This window comes from Salvelinus sp. IW2-2015, unplaced genomic scaffold (genome assembly GCF_002910315.2).
Source record: "Salvelinus sp. IW2-2015 unplaced genomic scaffold, ASM291031v2 Un_scaffold1884, whole genome shotgun sequence".
Classification (NCBI taxonomy): Eukaryota; Metazoa; Chordata; class Actinopteri; order Salmoniformes; family Salmonidae; genus Salvelinus; species Salvelinus sp. IW2-2015.
The window spans coordinates 94,728-112,995 of NW_019943246.1; the positions used below are offsets into that span (position 1 = coordinate 94,728).

At 43.9% G+C, this 18,268-nt stretch overlaps 1 protein-coding gene across 3 annotated transcripts in view; it reads right to left on the reverse strand.

Moving 5' to 3' along the window:
- Positions 1-17,765, reverse strand: part of LOC112072299 (low-density lipoprotein receptor-like) — a 50,676-nt gene extending 32,911 nt beyond the window's left edge. For 2 of the 3 annotated variants that reach the window (XM_024139701.2, XM_024139700.2), the window contains exons 1-8: positions 13,636-13,778; positions 8,490-8,680; positions 8,130-8,396; positions 7,749-7,964; positions 7,193-7,422; positions 6,836-6,965; positions 6,534-6,727; positions 1,513-1,699 (exon numbers count right to left, since the gene is read on the reverse strand). In XM_024139701.2, coding sequence (XP_023995469.1) covers positions 1,513-1,699; positions 6,534-6,727; positions 6,836-6,965; positions 7,193-7,422; positions 7,749-7,964; positions 8,130-8,396; positions 8,490-8,604 — 1,339 coding nt within the window. In that variant the 5' untranslated portion in view covers positions 8,605-8,680; positions 13,636-13,778. Of the gene's footprint in view, positions 1-1,512; positions 1,700-6,533; positions 6,728-6,835; positions 6,966-7,192; positions 7,423-7,748; positions 7,965-8,129; positions 8,397-8,489; positions 8,681-13,635; positions 13,779-17,676 lie in introns of those variants that run through there. The other variant, XM_070439733.1, reaches the window with a different exon arrangement.
- Positions 17,766-18,268: the final 503 nt, after the last annotated feature.

Sequence of the window (18,268 nt, forward strand, 5' to 3'; positions counted from 1 at the left end):
CCCTGTGAGAGAAAGCATGGTAACCCATAGGCCCTGTAGAGAGAAAAGCATGGTAACCATAGGCCCTGTAGAGAGAAAGCATGGTAACCTATGGGCCCTGTAGAGAGAAAGCATGGTAACCTATGGCCCTGTAGAGAGAAAGCATGGTAACCTATGGGCCCGTAGAGAGAAAGCATGGTAACCTATGGGCCCTGTAGAGAGAAAGCATGGTAACCTATAGGCCCTGTAGAGAGAAAGCATGGTAACCATAGGCCCTGTAAGAGAGAAGATGGTAACCCATAGGCCCTGTAGAGAGAAAGCATGGTAACCCATAGCCCTGTAGAGAGAAAGCATGGTAACCCATAGGCCCTGTAAGAGAGAAGCATGGTAACCCCATAGGCCCTGTAGAGAGAAAGCATGGTAACCCATAGGCCCTGTAGAGAGAAAACCATGGTAACCTATGGGCCCTGTAGAGAGAACAATGGTAAACCTATGGGCCCTGTAGGCCCTGTAGAGAGAAACCATGGTAACCTATGGGCCCTGTAGAGAGAAACCATGGTAACCTATGGGCCCTGTAGAGAGAAACCATGGTAACCTATAAACCATGGTAACCTGCATGACCAAAGATTTTACAAACTACACCATGTCCAGAAAATTTCATTTTTTTGCCAACTGGCCCGGTCATATCAGTGAGAAACAAAGTTAGCATTGGACCCTGTCTCAGCCTTCGAATAGGACCCAGAGTTTTACCGAAGGTCATGCGATCAGGAAAAACTCCAGGCCCCAGAAAAGACAGGTATGAATTTTGACACACCACGTTTAGGCTCTGTGGTGCCACCTCTGCTTTAAATACTATAACTTATACATGTCTAAAGAACAGTCTTAAGACAAAATATAAGATTCCATTACTCCATAGTTTAACTTGTTTTACTTACCTAGTTAAATAAAAATAACAGGAATATTAACCATGTATTGCTTCAAAATATGTTAAAACGATGTCAACAACCTTGTCCAATTCCCATCTGAGTCAGTTTATGTATTAGTGTATGTTAACTGTAGGGGTAAGGACTGATTTCGCAGACAGATTTCACCTAGTCCCAGACTAGAAATTATTTTGGCTGGATATTTTCCATTGATCTTGCTTTTTAGTCCAAGACTAGGCTTAATATGTGTCTGGGAAAACCTCCCCATAATGTTTAAGTGAGTGGAATGATGTCTTACATGAAAAAATATGTTTACATGACCAGGTACATTAATGGGGTAAACCTACTCTAAGAGTAAGAATTAGGCTGTTTGAGAAGGTTTGAATCCTAATCAACCCATCCAATGGGAGTACATCTGTTGTGGAGGTACAGTAGATGAATGACGCTTCAGTACTCTAGCAGTAGTTAAGCCACTTATGCTGAAAAACCTAGTTTCTGCATAGGTCAAAATAGCATTTGCATTTCCTGTCTTTTCTGGCTTCAGACAAAAGCAAATATTTCACTTAAACAATTTGTATTAATTATTCAAGCAAAGACACGTTTGGAGTACCTTGGGTCTTGCAGCTGCGACCATTTGGTTCCAGCAGATATCCATGGTGACAGCGACACAGGAAGGAGCTGCGGGTGTTAAGGCAGGTGTGGCTGCAGACGGGTGGTAGGACCTCGTTACACTCGTCAACATCCACACAGGACAGACCATTAGCCTGCAGCCGGAAGCCTGCAGCACAGATGCACCTCTGTAGGAGGCAGAAGGACCACATGTCACAGCCACACTTCTGTAGGCCAACACATTGGGGTTTGTTTTAACTCACCGGTCCATGGGGGCTTAGGGCATGTGGCTAGGGTTAAGGCGTGTTGTGTGGCTAGGGTTAAGGCGTGTTGTGTGGCTAGGGTTAAGGCGTGTTGTGTGGCTAGGGTTAAGGCGTGTTGTGTGGCTAGGGTTAAGGCGTGTTGTGTGGCTAGGGTTAAGGCGTGTTGTGTGGCTAGGGTTAAGGCGTGTTGTGTGGCTAGGGTTAAGGCGTGTTGTGTGGCATGGTCTAGGGCATGTAGCTAGGGTTAAGGCTTGTTGTGTGGCATGGTCTAGGGCGTGTAGCGGGGGCCATCGTTGGGCTGCGGGTGTGAAAGAGTCAGCAGGTTACAGGCATTACACACCTGGCTAAAATATTCCTGTAGCTCTGGAGTAACTTTCATAGATCACTTTGACACCTTCTAGAAACGGAAGATACTCTACATTGACTTAAGCCCAGCTCATAAATAGCCCACATTAACATATGTAGCCTAAGAAACAAGGTTCATGAAATTGATAACTTGCTAGTAACAGATGACATTCATATTCTGACCATCTGAAACTCACTTAGATAATACCGTTGATGATACAGTAGCAATACATGGTTATAACATCTACCGAAAAGACAAATGCCAACGGGGCGGTGTTGCGGTKTATATTGAGAACCACATTCCTATAAAGTTGAGGATCTTATGTTAAATACTGTTGAAATAATAAGGCTACTTGTTTACCTGCATCACCTAAAGACCATTCTGGTGGGAAGCTGCTATAGACCAAGTGTTATCAGCCAGTATCTGGATAACATGTAAAATGCTTGATATGTTATCACAGGTGTATTTTCTGGGTGACCTAAATATTGACTGGCTTTCATTAAGCTGCCCACTCAAGAAAAAGCTTCACACTAGRGCCTGCAACCTGGTTCAGGTTCAGTAAACCTACCAGGGGAGATATACAGCACAGGAATGAAATCAACATGTATTGATCACATCTTCACRAATGCTTCAGATATCTGCTTTAATGCATTAAAGCAGTATCCAAATCCATTGGATGTAGTGATCACAATATGGTAGCTATATGTCGGAAAACCAAAGTTCCAAAGGCTGGGCCTAATATTGTGTGTAAGAGGTCATACAAAACCTGTTGTATTGATTCCTATGACAAAGAATATTTGCTGGTCTGTGGTATGTAATTAGGAGCAAGCAGATGCTGCATTTGACACAAGTCCTCAATACATCGCAGACAGGAATAAAGAACTCTGGGAAGATGAGACGGTGATGTGTGTTTCATGATTAACTACTCATGGTGTGAGTCCTTTTGTTCACCCGACCTAGAATCAAATGCCGACCGTGTACCATCAAGAGAATTCTCTTCGGTTATAGTCACAGCAGTGTATTTATTCTCCCTCGAGCAGATACGACAGCCCTCAATTAACAACACTTTGTATAAACTGGAAACCACATATCCTGAGGCCATACTTATAGCAGCTAGCCAGTCTAAAAAAGCAGGTATGAGGAAAATGCTACCAAAGTTCTAACACATTGCCTGTAGTACTCGCTCTTCAAAAACTCTCGACCACTATCACTCTCCCTTCTGGTATGCCTGCAAGGCCCTCCCCTGCCCTCCTTTCGGCAAGTCAGATCAAAACTCCATTCTGATTCTCCCTTCCTATAGGCAGAAACTCAAACAGGAAGTAAGTGGTCTTGCAGGTCAATTCAACCCTGGTCTGACCAATCGGAATCCAAGCTTCAAGATTGTTTTGATCAAGCGGACTGGGATATGTTCCGGGTTGCCTCAGAATAACATTGATATTTATACTGACTGAGTTCATCAGGAAGTGTATAGGGGATGTTCCCACTCACTATTAAAACCTACCCAGTCCAGAAACTGGATAGATAGCAGCAGTTGCACAAAACTGAACGTGCGAACCACCGCATTTAACCACGGCAAGGTGACTAGTCATGACTGTCCTGGAAGGATCCAAATTGGTCAGATCAGCTTGGCAATAAATAACTTCAGCCAGACCCCCTTTCAGTCGCAGAGGGGGAGAAGGGAACTGGTGGGGGGGGGGGGGGGTGACAGCTAACACCCTGATGTAAATTAAGTACAGGAACTTTCAGCCATCTCCCTCTCCAAATTCACACAGGAATGTGCCTTTGTTAGACATTTGCCCGCCGAAACTAACACGTTCTAAAGCGAATAATGTCACAATTTTTTACGTAGAATGTGGGGACTGGTCAGAGGCGATCTAAAGATTATAATGTGTGACTCGATTCAGGAAACTAGGCGTATGTCGCAAGTCATGACTTCACAGGAGAGATATTTGAACAAATATTTTTGGGAAGTAATTGCGTTCGAACATGAACTTTCATACGATTAAAATGGTTAAATTCGGAGCCTCGTTGGTTAACTTTTTAGGGATAGGGGGCAGCATTTTCACTTTGGATGAATAGCGTGCCCAAATTGAACTGCCTCCTACTCTGTCCCAGATGCTAATATACACTGCTCAAAAAAATAAAGGGAACACTTAAACAACACAATGTAACTCCAAGTCAATCACACTTCTGTGAAATCAAACTGTCCACTTAGGAAGCAACACTGATTGACAATAAATTTCACATGCTGTTGTGCAAATGGAATAGACAAAAGGTGGAAATTATAGGCAATTAGCAAGACACCCCCAATAAAGGAATGGTTCTGCAGGTGGTGACCACAGACCACTTCTCAGTTCCTATGCCTTCCTGGCTGATGTTTTGGTCACTTTTGAATGCTGGCGGTGCTTTCACTCTAGTGGTAGCATGAGACGGAGTCTACAACCCACACAAGTGGCTCAGGTAGTGCAGCTCATCCAGGATGGCACATCAATGCGAGCTGTGGCAAAAAGGTTTGCTGTGTCTGTCAGCGAGTGTCCAGAGCATGGAGGCGCTACCAGGAGACAGGCCAGTACATCAGGAGACGTGGAGGAGGCCGTAGGAGGGCAACAACCCAGCAGCAGGACCGCTACCTCCGCCTTTGTGCAAGGAGGAGCACTGCCAGAGCCCTGCAAAATGACCTCCAGCAGGCCACAAATGTGCATGTGTCTGCTCAAACGGTCAGAAACAGACTCCATGAGGGTGGTATGAGGGCCCGACGTCCACAGGTGGGGGTTGTGCTTACAGCCCAACACCGTGCAGGACGTTTGGCATTTGCCAGAGAACACCAATATTGGCAAATTCGCCACTGGCACCCGCTGCTCTTCACAGATGAAAGCAGGTTCACACTGAGCACATGAGCACATGTGACAGACGTGACACGAGAGTCTGGAGACGCCGTGGAGAACGTTCTGCTGCCTGCAACATCCTCCAGCATGACCGGTTTGGCGGTGGGTCAGTCATGGTGTGGGGTGGCATTTCTTTGTGGGGCCGCACAGACCTCCATGTGCTCGCCAGAGGTAGCCTGACTGCCATTAGGTACCGAGATGAGATCCTCAGACCCCTTGTGAGACCATATGCATTCTCAAAAGTGAGTTTACAAGTTGAGTTTATAACTTTCAAAGCAGAATTACTTTCCCAAACAATTTCACATTGCTACATAAGACCGAATCCGGGTGGTGAGTCACATTTGCTTATTTTGTGATGGCGTTAACAATAGAGGAAATACTGTGACTTGAAACATATACACACTGTGTGAAGTGAAGGTAGTTTGCCCCCGGTGATGCGTTGTGCAGACCACACCACCCTCTGAAGAGCCTTGCGGTTGTGGGCGATGCAGTTGCCATATCAGGTGGTGATACAGCCCGACAGGATACTCTCAATTGTGCATCTGTAAAGGTTTTTGAGGGTTTTAGGTGGCATACCACATTTCTTCAGCCTCTGCGTAAAGCCAGTGTGTATGCGGAGSACTCCACACCATACACGTCAGCTACTACAGCGACTGAAATCTCTGCAACACTTAGAGCTGCAGTTAGTTTCAGAATGGGTGGCAAGAAATAAGTTAGTCCTAAATATTTCAAAAACTAAAAGCAAGTTAAGGTGACTAAACTGCTTGGAGTCAAACTATTGTAAACTGTATTTTTCAAAACATATTGATACAACAGTAGCTACGATGGGGAGAGGTCTGTCCATAATAAAGCACTGCTATGCCTTAACTCTATCACCAAGGCAGGTACTACAGGCCCTAGATTTCTCACCTGGACTACTGCCCAGTCGTGTGGTAAGCTGTCAAATTACAATCGGCTCAGAACAGGGCAGCACGGCTGGCCCCTTAAATGTACAGAGCTAACAATAATAGCCAGTGTCAATTGCTCATGGCTCAAAGTAGAGAGCTTTACTTCATCACTACTTGTTTTTGTAAGACGTGTTGACATGCTAAATGCACTGAGGTGTCTGTTTAAAAAAACTAGCACACAGCTCAGACAGCCATGCATACTCCACAAGGCATGCCACCAGAGGTCTCTTCACAATCCCCAAGTCCAGAACAGACTATGGGAGGTGCACAGTACTACATAGAGCCATGACTACATGGAACTCTACTCCACATCAGGTAACTGATGCAAGCAGTAGAATCAGATTTTAAACAGATACAAATAAACCTTATGGAACAGCGGGGACTTTAATTAAGGGTCACAGGCACACACATACTAACACYTACTCTACCCACACGTAACATGGATTTGGTTTTGTAGATGTGGTAGTAGAGTAGTGTTGTGAGGGTACACAATGTGTTGTGAAAAGTGTTATTAAATGTAATGCTATGCAGGACCGGGTTTTGAAAACCCTGGGTTGGGGTATGTGGATTGGGGTACTAACCGGTCCGTAAGGGGTGCTGACACAGTGCTGGTCACATTGGGGGGTCCCAGGGCTGGAGCAGTTGTTGGTGGAACAGCCTTGCCCCTCGTCAGATCCATCAGGACAGTTGATGATGTGGTCACACAGCAGAGAATGGTCCACACACTCTCCACTACCACACTGGTAAAGCTGGTTGGAGCACTTCACCTGGCCACCTACAGTAAAACAACAGACTGGTCCACACACTCTCCACTACCACAGCTGGTTGGAGCACGTCACCTGGCCAACTACAAATGTAACCAGAACACTTTGTGTAAGCTCACATCCGGCCTCGTCACTGTAGTCCTCACAGTCCTTCTGTCCATCACACCTCCAGGTCGCAGGGATACACTGGCTCCTAGAAACACAGCTCCACTGAAACTCCCCACACGTCACTGGAGACACCTTACAGTCCTGAAGTTTACCCAGAATTTAGAGATGGGGTTAAGATAAAAGGATTGTGCGAGATTATGGCAATTAACCTAGCATGCTAGTTTGTATTGGTTTCCAAAACTACCTTGGACTTCCTTAATACTGGTCATGGAGCCATAAAAGTGGTATCCATGAGTTCATCTGGTAAGTAAATAAATGTTTTGCACAATCTTTTTAAAGTGAAGGTTAATATTAGGCGGGGTCCTCACCCTCTCGTCTGAACCGTCCTGGCAGTCCTGCTCCCCATCACACAGCCATTCCTCCACGAGACATTCATGGCTGTTTGGGCAGCGTCGCTCCGGGGGACAGTGGGGGGGTTTGGCACAGCCCGCCTCGTCAGAATGGTCTCCGCAGTCCGCATGGCCGTCACAACGGAGAGCCTCAGACACACACTGACCATTAATGCACCGATAATGCTGCTGGCCACAAGGCTTTGCCACTGGGAGGAGAGAGATGACAGAAGCAGAGGAGAGCAATGATTGCAAAAACTAAGTAGAAATGGCTTATGAAACAGAACCGCGTCAGTGGAAATGGGTTCTAAACAACGTGGAACCACGTCKGTGGAAATGGGTTCTAATCAACGCGGAACCACATCAGTGGAAATGGGTTCTAATCAACGCGGAACCACATCGGTGGAAATGGGTTCTAATCAACGCGGAACCACATCAGTGGAAATGGGTTCTAATCAACGCGGAACCACATCGGTGGAAATGGGTTCTAAACACCCATTACAATGGAAATGTTTTTTAGAGATCAGGCTCATACCACAGTCTTCTTCATCAGAGCCGTCCACACAGTCTCTCTCTCCATCACAGATGAAGGTTTCTGGGATACAGCGGCTATTGTTGTCACAGCGATGACTGCAGCTCTTGGTGGGCTTGAAGCAGTTCATTTCATCAGAACGGTCCTGGCACTGTGCKTTCCCATCACAAACCTGCTGCTGGTCGATACACTTCTTCCCATGAGCACACTGGAACTGACCTGAGGTAGGAACCAATGAGCACACTGGAACTGAGCTGAGCTAACAACCAATTAGCACACTGGAACTGACCTAAGGACATTGATGATATGAATGGATGGATGTGTGCTGAAACTGGCCAATTGTGATTAAACACATTACACCAGATTAAGAGGTGAGCTTCTGACCTGCTTTGCAGAGGAGCTCACAGTRCTGTTCATCTGATCCATCCTTACAGTCCACCTCTCCATCACAAACATGGCTGTGCAGGACACACTCTCTCCCATCCTTGCACAGTCTAGAACCCATGCGACACTTCAGGGGCGCCGTTTGGGATGTTGGAGCAGCCATCGTTGGACAGCCAATCTCATCTGAGCCATCATGGCATTGAGCGCGTCCATCACAAACCAGCCTCCTCTCAATACATTTCCTCCTGTCCTTACACCGGAATTCACCTGGGAGACACAAGAGGGACCATGAAGAAAGCTTAAGAGGGTTTTCTGGGTGGCAAAGCAGTATCAAATATCAGAAAGCGTTAATATATCTACCTCGGTTTGGACATTTAGTAATGCAGGACTCCTCATCAAAACCATCAGGGCAGTCTCTCAATGTGTCACACAGCTGAGTTTGGGAGATGCACACAATGTTGAGGCCCCGACACATCACACTGATGGACTGGTACAGACTGGAATGGTTGTAGTTGGTGCCAAATAAGCGGTAGTAAGGGGAATTGGAGTTCCTGTAGGGAGAGAGTATTACCAAGATAATGGACAAGCCTTTTACACTCTACCCAGAACAAGTCTAATGAACCGTTAGTTTCCCCAAAACAATTCAGCACAAAGGGTTAGACTGCAGGTAACATGTCTCACCTGCTAATATACTAGCTAGTAAACATTTCACACTGTCAAATCAAATGTTATTTGTCACATACACATGGTTAGCAGATGCTATTGCGAGTGTAGCGAAATGCTTGTGCTTCTAGTTCTGACCCTGCAGTAATATACAAGTAATCTAACAATTTCACAACAACTACCTTATACACACACAAGTGTAAAGGAATTAATAAGAATATGTACATAAAAATATGAATGAGCGATGGCCGAACAGCATAGGCAAGATGCAGTAGATGGTATACAGTACAGTACATACATAAATCAAATCAAATTGTATTTGTCACATACACATGGTTAGCAGATGTTAATGCGAGTGTAGCGAAATGCTTGTGCTTCTAGTTCCGACAATGCAGTAATAACCAACGAGTAATCTAACAATTCCACAACTACTACCTTATACACACACATAAGTGTAAAGGGATAAAGAATATGTACATAAAGATATATGAATGAGTGATGGTACAGAACGGCATAGGCAAGATGCAGTAGATGGTATAGAGTACAGTATATACATATGAGATGAGTAATGTAAACATTATATTAAGTGGCATTGTTTAAAGTGGCTAGTGATACATTTATACATACATTTCCATCAATTCATTATTAAAGTGGCTGGAGTTGAGTCAGTATGTTGGCAGCAGCCACTAAATGTTAGTGGTGACTGTTTAACAGTCTGATGGCCTTGAGATAGAAGCTGTTTTTCAGTCTCTCGGTCCCTGCTTTGATGCACCTGTACTGACCTCGCCTTCTGGATGATAGCGGGGTGAACAGGCAGTGGCTCGGGTGGTAGTTGTCCTTGATGATCGTTATGGCCTTCCTGTGACATCGGGTGGTGGAGGTGTCCTAGGGGGCAGCTAGTTTGCCCCCGGTGATGCGTTGTGCAGACCTCACTCCCAGGATTTCACAACTGGGAATACAGATTTGCATCAGCTGGTCACAGGTACCTTAAAAAGGTAGAGGCGTGGATCAGAAACCAGTCAGTATCTGGTGTYACCGCCATTTGCCATCTTCACGTAGAGTTGATCAGGCTGTTGATGGCAGCCTGTGGAATATTGTCCCACTCCTCTTCAATGGCTGTGAGAAGTTACTGGATATTGGCAGGAACTGGAAAATGCTGTCSTACACAGAGTCTTCCAAACATGCTCAACGGGTGACATGTCTGGTGAGTATGCAGGCCATGGAAAAACTGGGATATTTTCAGCTTCCAGGAATTGTGTACAGATCCTTGCGACATGGGGCCATGCATTATCATGCTGAAACATGAGGTGATGGCGGCAGATGAATGGGCCTCAGGATCTCATGGCATCTCAGTGCATTCAAATTGCCATCGATAAAATGCAATTGTGTTCTTTGGACATAGCTTATGCTTGCCCATACCATAAGCCCACCATGGGGCACTCTTCACAATGTTGACATGAAACCTCTCGCCCACACGATGCCTTATGCTGTCTAACATCTGCTCGGTACAGTTGAAACCAGGATTAATCCATGAAGCACACGTCGCCAGAGTGCCAGTGGCCATCGAAGGTGAGCATTTGCCCACTGAAGTCGGTTACGATGTCGAACTACAGTCAGGTCAAGACCATGGTGAGGATGACAAGCACGCAGAAGAGCTTCCCTGAGATAGTTTGAGCAGACTTTCTTCAGTTTTGTAAACCCACAGTTTCATCAGCTGTCCGAGAGGCTGGTCTCAGATGATCCCGCAGGTGAAACTGGATGTTGAGGTCCTGGGCTGGAATGGTTATATGTHGTCTAGAAATATGTGATTATTGAAACAAATCTGAGTTTGTATAATTTACTATCATCCCAAATTAAAATGATTTATCCATTTCTAATAAATGTATATTACGCTACTTTCCAATATGTGGACAGTATGTGTTACTACATTACACAAGGCAACGTTTTAACCACATTACACACAAATTACACATCCGTTTGACCTCAGTTTGGTGATGTTAGTATAAAAGTTTAGTCAACATGACGACAAGACCAATTGCTTAAAACAGCAATATATTTGATTTTGTACTTTTGATTTTGTCATAGGACAGTGGGTCACAGAACTTAGAATGCAGTTTGAATTTTCCTCAAATGGTGCAGATAATTCTGGGCGGTCTCCAAGTCACTGGCCACACACCAATACAACGATTTGAAAGTCAAAAAAAGCCTCCTTCACTCACTCCGCCAAACTTAGCTTAGTAAAACTGACTGTCCTACAGATCCTCGACTTCGGCGATGTCATCTACAAAATAGCTTCCAATACTCTACTCAGCAAATTGGATGTAGTCTATCACAGTGCCATCCGTTTTGTTACCAAAGRGCGTTATACCACCCACCACTGCGACCTGTATGCTCTAGTCGGCTGGCCCTCGCTACATATTCGTCGCCAGACCCACWGGCTCCAGGTCATCTATCAGTCTATGCTAGGTAAAGCTCTGCCTTCTCAGCTCACTGGTCACGATAACACCCACCCGTAGCACGCGCTCCAGCAGGTATATCTCACTGGTCATCCCCGAAGCCAACACCTCTTTGGCCGCCTTTCCTTCCAGTTCTCTGCTGCCAGTGACTGGAACGAATTGCAAAAATCTCTGAAGCTGGAGTCTTAGATTTCCCTCACTAACTTTAAACATCAGCTATCTGAGCAGCTAACCGATCGCTGCAGCTGTACATAGTCCATCTGTAAATCGCCCACCCAATCTACCTACCTCATCCCCATATTGTTTTTATTTACTTTGCTGCTCTTTTGCACACCAGTATCACTACTCACACAGACCATCATCTGCTCATCTATCACTCCAGTGTTAATCTGCTAAATTGTAATTACTTTGCTACTATYGCCTATTTATTGCCTACCTCCTCACGCCATTTGCACACACTGTATATACTCTTTTTTCCTATTGTGTTATTCACTGTACACTTGTTTATTCCATGTGTAACTCTGTTTGTCGCACTGCTTTGCTTCATCTTGGCCAGGTCGCAGTTGTAAATGAGAACTTGTTCTCAACTAGCTTACCTGGTTAAATAACTGAAATAAATAAATAAAATGATCACTCACTGCGGATATTCTATGGCAGGTCGTGATTCATTGACCTTAGTGGTTTATTCCTTTTTCCTTGATGCAGACCACAAATCAAAATCTGCCATTCCAAAATATAAATGGAAGCGTTCTATAAATTCTCATCTAACCAACCATGTATAGGTTAATCCAAGTTTCCATGTGGCTTAATTAAAAGATGATTKTTTTATTTTATTTRATTGTTCCTCTTCCTGTTTGTGATCCCTATCAAAATGCAACATCACAAAATAGTGGATATTTCCAAAGGTTGTCCTGTAATAAGTGATGTATATATAAACCCTACCGGTCAAAAGTSTTAGCACACCTACTCAAGCAAAAGGTCCTTTATCTTTCCTATTTTCTATGTTGTAGAATAATAGCGAAGACATCAAAACTATGAAACATATGGAATCATGTAGCAACCAAAATAGTGATAAAATCTAAATATATATTTGATATATTTCAAATAGCCACCCTTTGCCTTGACAGCTTTGCACACTTGGCATTCGCTCAACCAGCTTCACCTGGAATGCTTTTCCAAGTCTTGAAGGAGTTCCCACATATGCTGAGCACTTGTTGGCTGCTTTCCCTTCACTCTGCAGTCCAACTCATCCCAAACCATCTCAATTTGGTTGAGGTCGGGGGATTGTGGAAGCCAGGTCATCTGATGCAGCACTCAATCACTCGCTGTATTGGTAAAATAGCCCTTATACATCCTGGAGTTGTGTTGGGTCATTGTCCTGTTAAAACAAAATGAGTCCCACTAAGCCCAAACCAGATGGGATGGCGTATCGCTGCAGAATGCTGTAGTAGCCATGCTGGTTAAGTGTGCCTTGAATTCTAAATAAATCCAAGACAGTGTCACCAGCAAAGCAGGCCCACACCGTAACACCACCTCCTCCATGCTTTATGGTGGGAAAAACACATGCAGAGCTCATCCGTTCTSGCAAAGACACAGCGGTTGGAACCAAAAATCTCCAATTTGGACTCGGACCAAAAGGACAAATTTCCACCGGTCTAATGTCCATTGCTCGTGTTTCTTGGCCCAAGCAAGTCTCTTTCTTATTGGTGTCCTTTAGTAGTGGTTTCTTTGCAGCAATTRGACCATGAAGGCCGGATTCGCAGTCTCCTGACRAGTTGATGTTGAGATGTGTCTTACTTGAACTATGTGAAGCATTTATTTGAGCTGCAATTTCTGAGGCTGGTAAATCTAATGTACTTATCCTTTGCAGCAGGGGAAACTCTGGGTCGTCCATTCCTGTGGCGGTCCTCATTAGAGCCAGTTACATTATGGCGCTTGGTTTTTGCGACTGCACTTGCACTTCAAGTTATTGACATTTTCCAAATTGACTGACCTCCATGTCTTAAAGTAATGGACAGTCATTTCTCATTGCTATTTGAGCTGTTCTTGACACATGGACTTGGTCAATTACCAAATAGGGCTCTCTTCTGTATACCCCTCCTTACATTGTCACAACGGATTGGCTTAAACACATTAAGGAAAGACATTACACAAATACTTTAAGGTGGCACACCTGTTAATTGAAACACATTCCAAGTGACTACCTCATGAAGCTGGTTGAGAGAATGCCAAGAGTGTGCAAAGCTGTCAAGGCAAAGGGTGGCAGTTCTGTCCGGCTCCCCATTTTTGGGACGTCATGCCATTTTATGAACACCGTCAGACACTTAGTCGATTTAGAAAACGTCCCGACTGACCAAAGTGGAACCACAGACAGAAATCAGACTCACCACCACAGTTCTGTTCATCTGATCCATCCTTACAGTCCACTCCATCACAAACATGGCTGTGCAGGACACACTCTCTCCCATCCTTGCACAGTCTAGAACCATGCGACACTTCAGGGGCGCAGTTTGCGATGTTGGAGCAGCTATCGTTTGACAGCCAACCTCATCCGAGCCGTCTTGGCAATGAGCGCGTCCATCACAAACCAGCCTCCTCTCAATACATTTCCTCCTGTCCTTACACCGGAACTCACCTGGGAGACACACAAGAGGGACCATGAAGAAAGCTTAAGAGGGTTTCCTGGGTGGCAAAGCAGTATCAAATATCAGAAAGCGTTATATATCTACCTCGGTTTGGACATTTAGTAATGCAGGATCCTCATCAAAACCATCAGGACAGTCCTTCAATGTGTCACACAGCTGAGTTTGGGAGATGCCACAAGTTGAGCCCCGACACATCACTGATGGACTGGTACAGGTCTGAGCCAGAGTTGGCAGGACAGGAGGAAGGGCCTTGTTAGAATCTAGGGAGAGAGGTTACATTAGATTAATTTAAAGAGACTCTCCTCATCAAATCACTGATGGACTGGTACAGGTCTGGTACAGGTACAGGTCTGAGCCAATGTTGGCAGGACAGGAGGAAGGGCCTTGTTAAGAATCTAGGGAGTGAGGTTACATTAGATTAATTTAAAGAGACATCACTGATGGACTGGTACAGACTGGAATGTTGTAGTTGGTGCCAAATAAGCGGTAGGGAGGGAAGAGAGTATTACTGGTACAGACTGGCTGAGCAGGAGGCACTGAGTTGGAAACATATCCATTTTCAGATGAAGCGCTTTGAAACGATGGTCAACAAATTAAAGACATGATCCTACTAACCTTCCTTTACACAACGTAAACTCTGCCCCCTGAGACTTTAAATACACTGACCAAAAATATAAACACAAAATGTAAAGTGTTGGTCCCTTGTAAAGTGTTGGATATTTGATATTTATGATTTAAAYAAAATCCCAGCGATGTTGCACAAAAGCATTTCAAATTCTGTGCACAAAAATATTTTTTTTACATCCCTATGTGTGAGCATTTCTTCCTTTGCCAAGATAATCCAGCCACCTGACAGGTGAGGCATATCAAGAAGCTGATTAAACAACGTGATCATTGGGGACAATAAAAGGCCTCTAACCTTTCATGGGTTAGTTCCATATATCTAATGGTCCACCAGTGTGAGTTTCTTTGTCAGGATGTAAGACTCAATGTGATCGTTGCGAAACAGGTTAATCCTCACTGCTCTCCAACCAAGGCACGTTGCCTGCTAATTAACTATAGGCTAATTATTTTCTAACAAGTTTTTTTTCTTTTTTTTCTAACATTTTGAATTCTTTCATGTAAAAAGTTGCGGAATGTATGTTTGAGGCTTCACTGAGCCAGACAAACTTCTTTTTGACAAGAGCTCAAGCACTTCTCCAGTGTTTCCACAGATCAAGAATGCAGATATTTGCTAATATCTGGTCAGAACAGGCCTTGKAAACTTTTTGTAATGATGCCCGCATTGCCATCATTGTCGTTTTCCTTACAAATATAAGTAATGTGCGTTCCTATCAAAGAGCCTTTGTTTCTGTATCGTGTTGTGCGACAGTAGAAACGGCTACATATGTATGGAGCGTAATGATTCACTGTTTTATTGACATATTTTCATGTGCTGTGACAAATTATGAAATATAATAATTATTATATTTCCGATTCTTGCATATTGTAATAACGTGTTTAAAACACTTGAAGGTTTAACTGATTATGATTATTATATTATGATGAGCTAATGCTAAGCTATTTGCCAGCTATGAGTGGCAGCATGTTTGTCTACATACCATGCATCCTGGTTGTCACAAAAGCGTCTGTCAGACCAAAGAAGTTATAACTAAACGAAGATTAGGGATGGTTCACACCACTGACTTATGGTGCTTTCAAGACAACTGGGAACTGAAAAATACGAGGTCAAATCATGACGTCCGTGATATTCAGGTCAGAAAGTTATCATTCTAGAAAGATGCCCATGTTCCCGAGTTGGATGACAGTTCAAAACACAATTCCCCAGTCGGGGGCAAATTTTTTAGTTGCCAGCTCAGACCCCTCTTTGAGGTTTTATTTAGCTTGTAAACTTGTTTAAATTGATAAATCCCCCTCATATTTCCTGCATCACACCCCCCCACAATACCATTCCCCATTCTTACCCCCCATGGACTTGAAACCACTCCCCCTCCAAATGAAATGATCCACCACAAACACCCCGAATAATTTTTTAKCAATATCTGGCAACCCCGTTTAGCTTTCACGCTACAGTTAGGTTTGTATTTAGGGTGAACTTTGAGGTGATTTGCTTTGTGATTTATCATACTAAATCACTTCTATCCTATATACACTAACAAGTACATATAAGATTTGTAAAATGCTGAAACGTGGCCAAACTAAGTAGATATTTCAGGCAATGGGCGCACGGGCGACAGGTAGCTTAGTTGTTCGTGCGTCGGGCCAGTAACCAAAAGGTTGCTGGACCAATTCCCTGAGCTGACAAAGTAAAAATCTGTAATTCTGCCCCTGAACAAGGAAGTTAACCCACTTCCCCGGTAGGTCGTCATTGTAAATAAGTATTTGTTCTTAACCTGTCTAGGACTGTAAACTGCATGCTACTCAGGCCCAGTTGCTAATATATGCATATTATTAGTAGATTTGGATAGAAAACAATGAAGTTTCTAAAACTGTTTGAATGATGTGAGTATAACAGAACTCATGGCAGGCAAACACCCGAGAAAAAAATCCAACCAGGAAGTGGGAATTCTGAGGTTTGTAGGTTTTCAACTCATCGCCTATCGAATATACAGTGGGGTATTGGTCAACTTGCACTTCCTAAGGCTTCCAATAGATGTCAACAGTCTTTAGAACCTTGTTTGATGCTTCTACTGTGAAGGAGCGGGGGATGAGGGTTCAGTCAGGGCTCTGGCAGAGTGCCATGAGCTGACCACACACGTTCACGTAATAGTTAGACCTGCGTTCCATCACATTTCTACAGACAAAGGAATTCTCCGGTTGGAAAATTGAAGATATGTTTAAAACATCCTTAAGGTTGATTCTATACTTCGTTTGACATGTTTCTACGAACTGTAATATGACTTTGTCTGAACTTTCGCATGGACCTGCCCGCGCGTCGTGTGTTTAGATTGTGTACTGAACGCACGAACAAAAAGGAGGTATTTGGACATAAATGGACTTTATGGAACAAATCAAACATTTGTGGAACTGGGATTCCTGGGAGTGCATTCTGATGAAGATCAAAGGTAAGTGAATGTTAAAAATGCTTTTCTGACATCTGACTCCACATGGCGGATATCTTTATGGCTTGTTTGGGCTCTGAACGCTGTACTCAMATTATAGCATGGTGTGCTTTTTCCGTAAAGTTTTTTTGAAATCTGACAGCGGTTGCATTAAGGAGAGGTTTATCTAAAGTTCCATGTATAATACTTGTATCTTTTATCAATGTTTCTTATGAGTATTTCTGTAAATTGATGTGGCTCTCTGCAAAATCATTGGATGTTTGAGGCAAAACATTACTGAACCAACACACCAATGTAAAGAGATTTTTGGATATAAATATGAACTTTATCGAACAAAACATACATGTATTGTGTAACATGAAGTCCTATGAGTGTCATCTGACGAAGATCAAAGGTCAATTATTAATTTTCTCTATTTCTGCTTTTTGTGACTCCTCTTTGGCTTGAAAAATGGCTGTTTTTCTGTGAATAGGTGCTGACCTAACATAATGATATGTTGTGCTTTCGTCATAAAGCCTTTTTGAAATCAGACACTGTGGTGGGATTAACAAGTTTATCTTTAAAATGGTGTAAAATACTTGTATGTCTGAGGAATTTTAATTCTGAGATTACTGTTGTTTTGAATTTGGCGCCCTGCACTTTCACTGGCTGTTGTCATATCAATCCCGTTAACTGGATCCCAGCCATAAGTTAAAGACATTAATGATCCTATTGTACTAACCTTCCTTTACATCAAGAGCCACGATCACCCTGACAACGCCTGGTCCGACAGGGACATCGTGGACACGCCTCCTGTCCCGCCGGTCCCACACAGTGATGACATCATTAAACAGCGACACTAGGAGCGGAGCGTGAGCGGCCATGATGGAACCAGGGACATTCCACTCTCTGCCTGCCAGGTGAGTCTGGGACTTCAACAGACTCATGATCTTCAGATCTACACAGGGTCAAGGAGCACAAAGAGCTTGTTTGAGTGGTAAGGCGTAAGCAACCGACTGTTAATGTAAGTCCAGGAGCAAAGTCAGCGGCGACAGCCTAACACGGATGTATCCTTCCAACAGCAAAGCTCAGATCAACCTGGTTCTTATTGTTTAGAAAATGTATTTGTCAAAATAAACACTTCTCCAACCCCCATATCACACACAAACTGAAAATACATAGGTGTACAATCAATTGGTGAGATGCTCAAATGTTACATTAATTTGTACATGGTTGGTTTCAGTCACTTCTTTGGTTGCGTTCGCACCAGCCCCACCCCAGCAGCCCCGCACGACATGATCATTCCTAACCAGATGACCAGCTCAACACCGAGG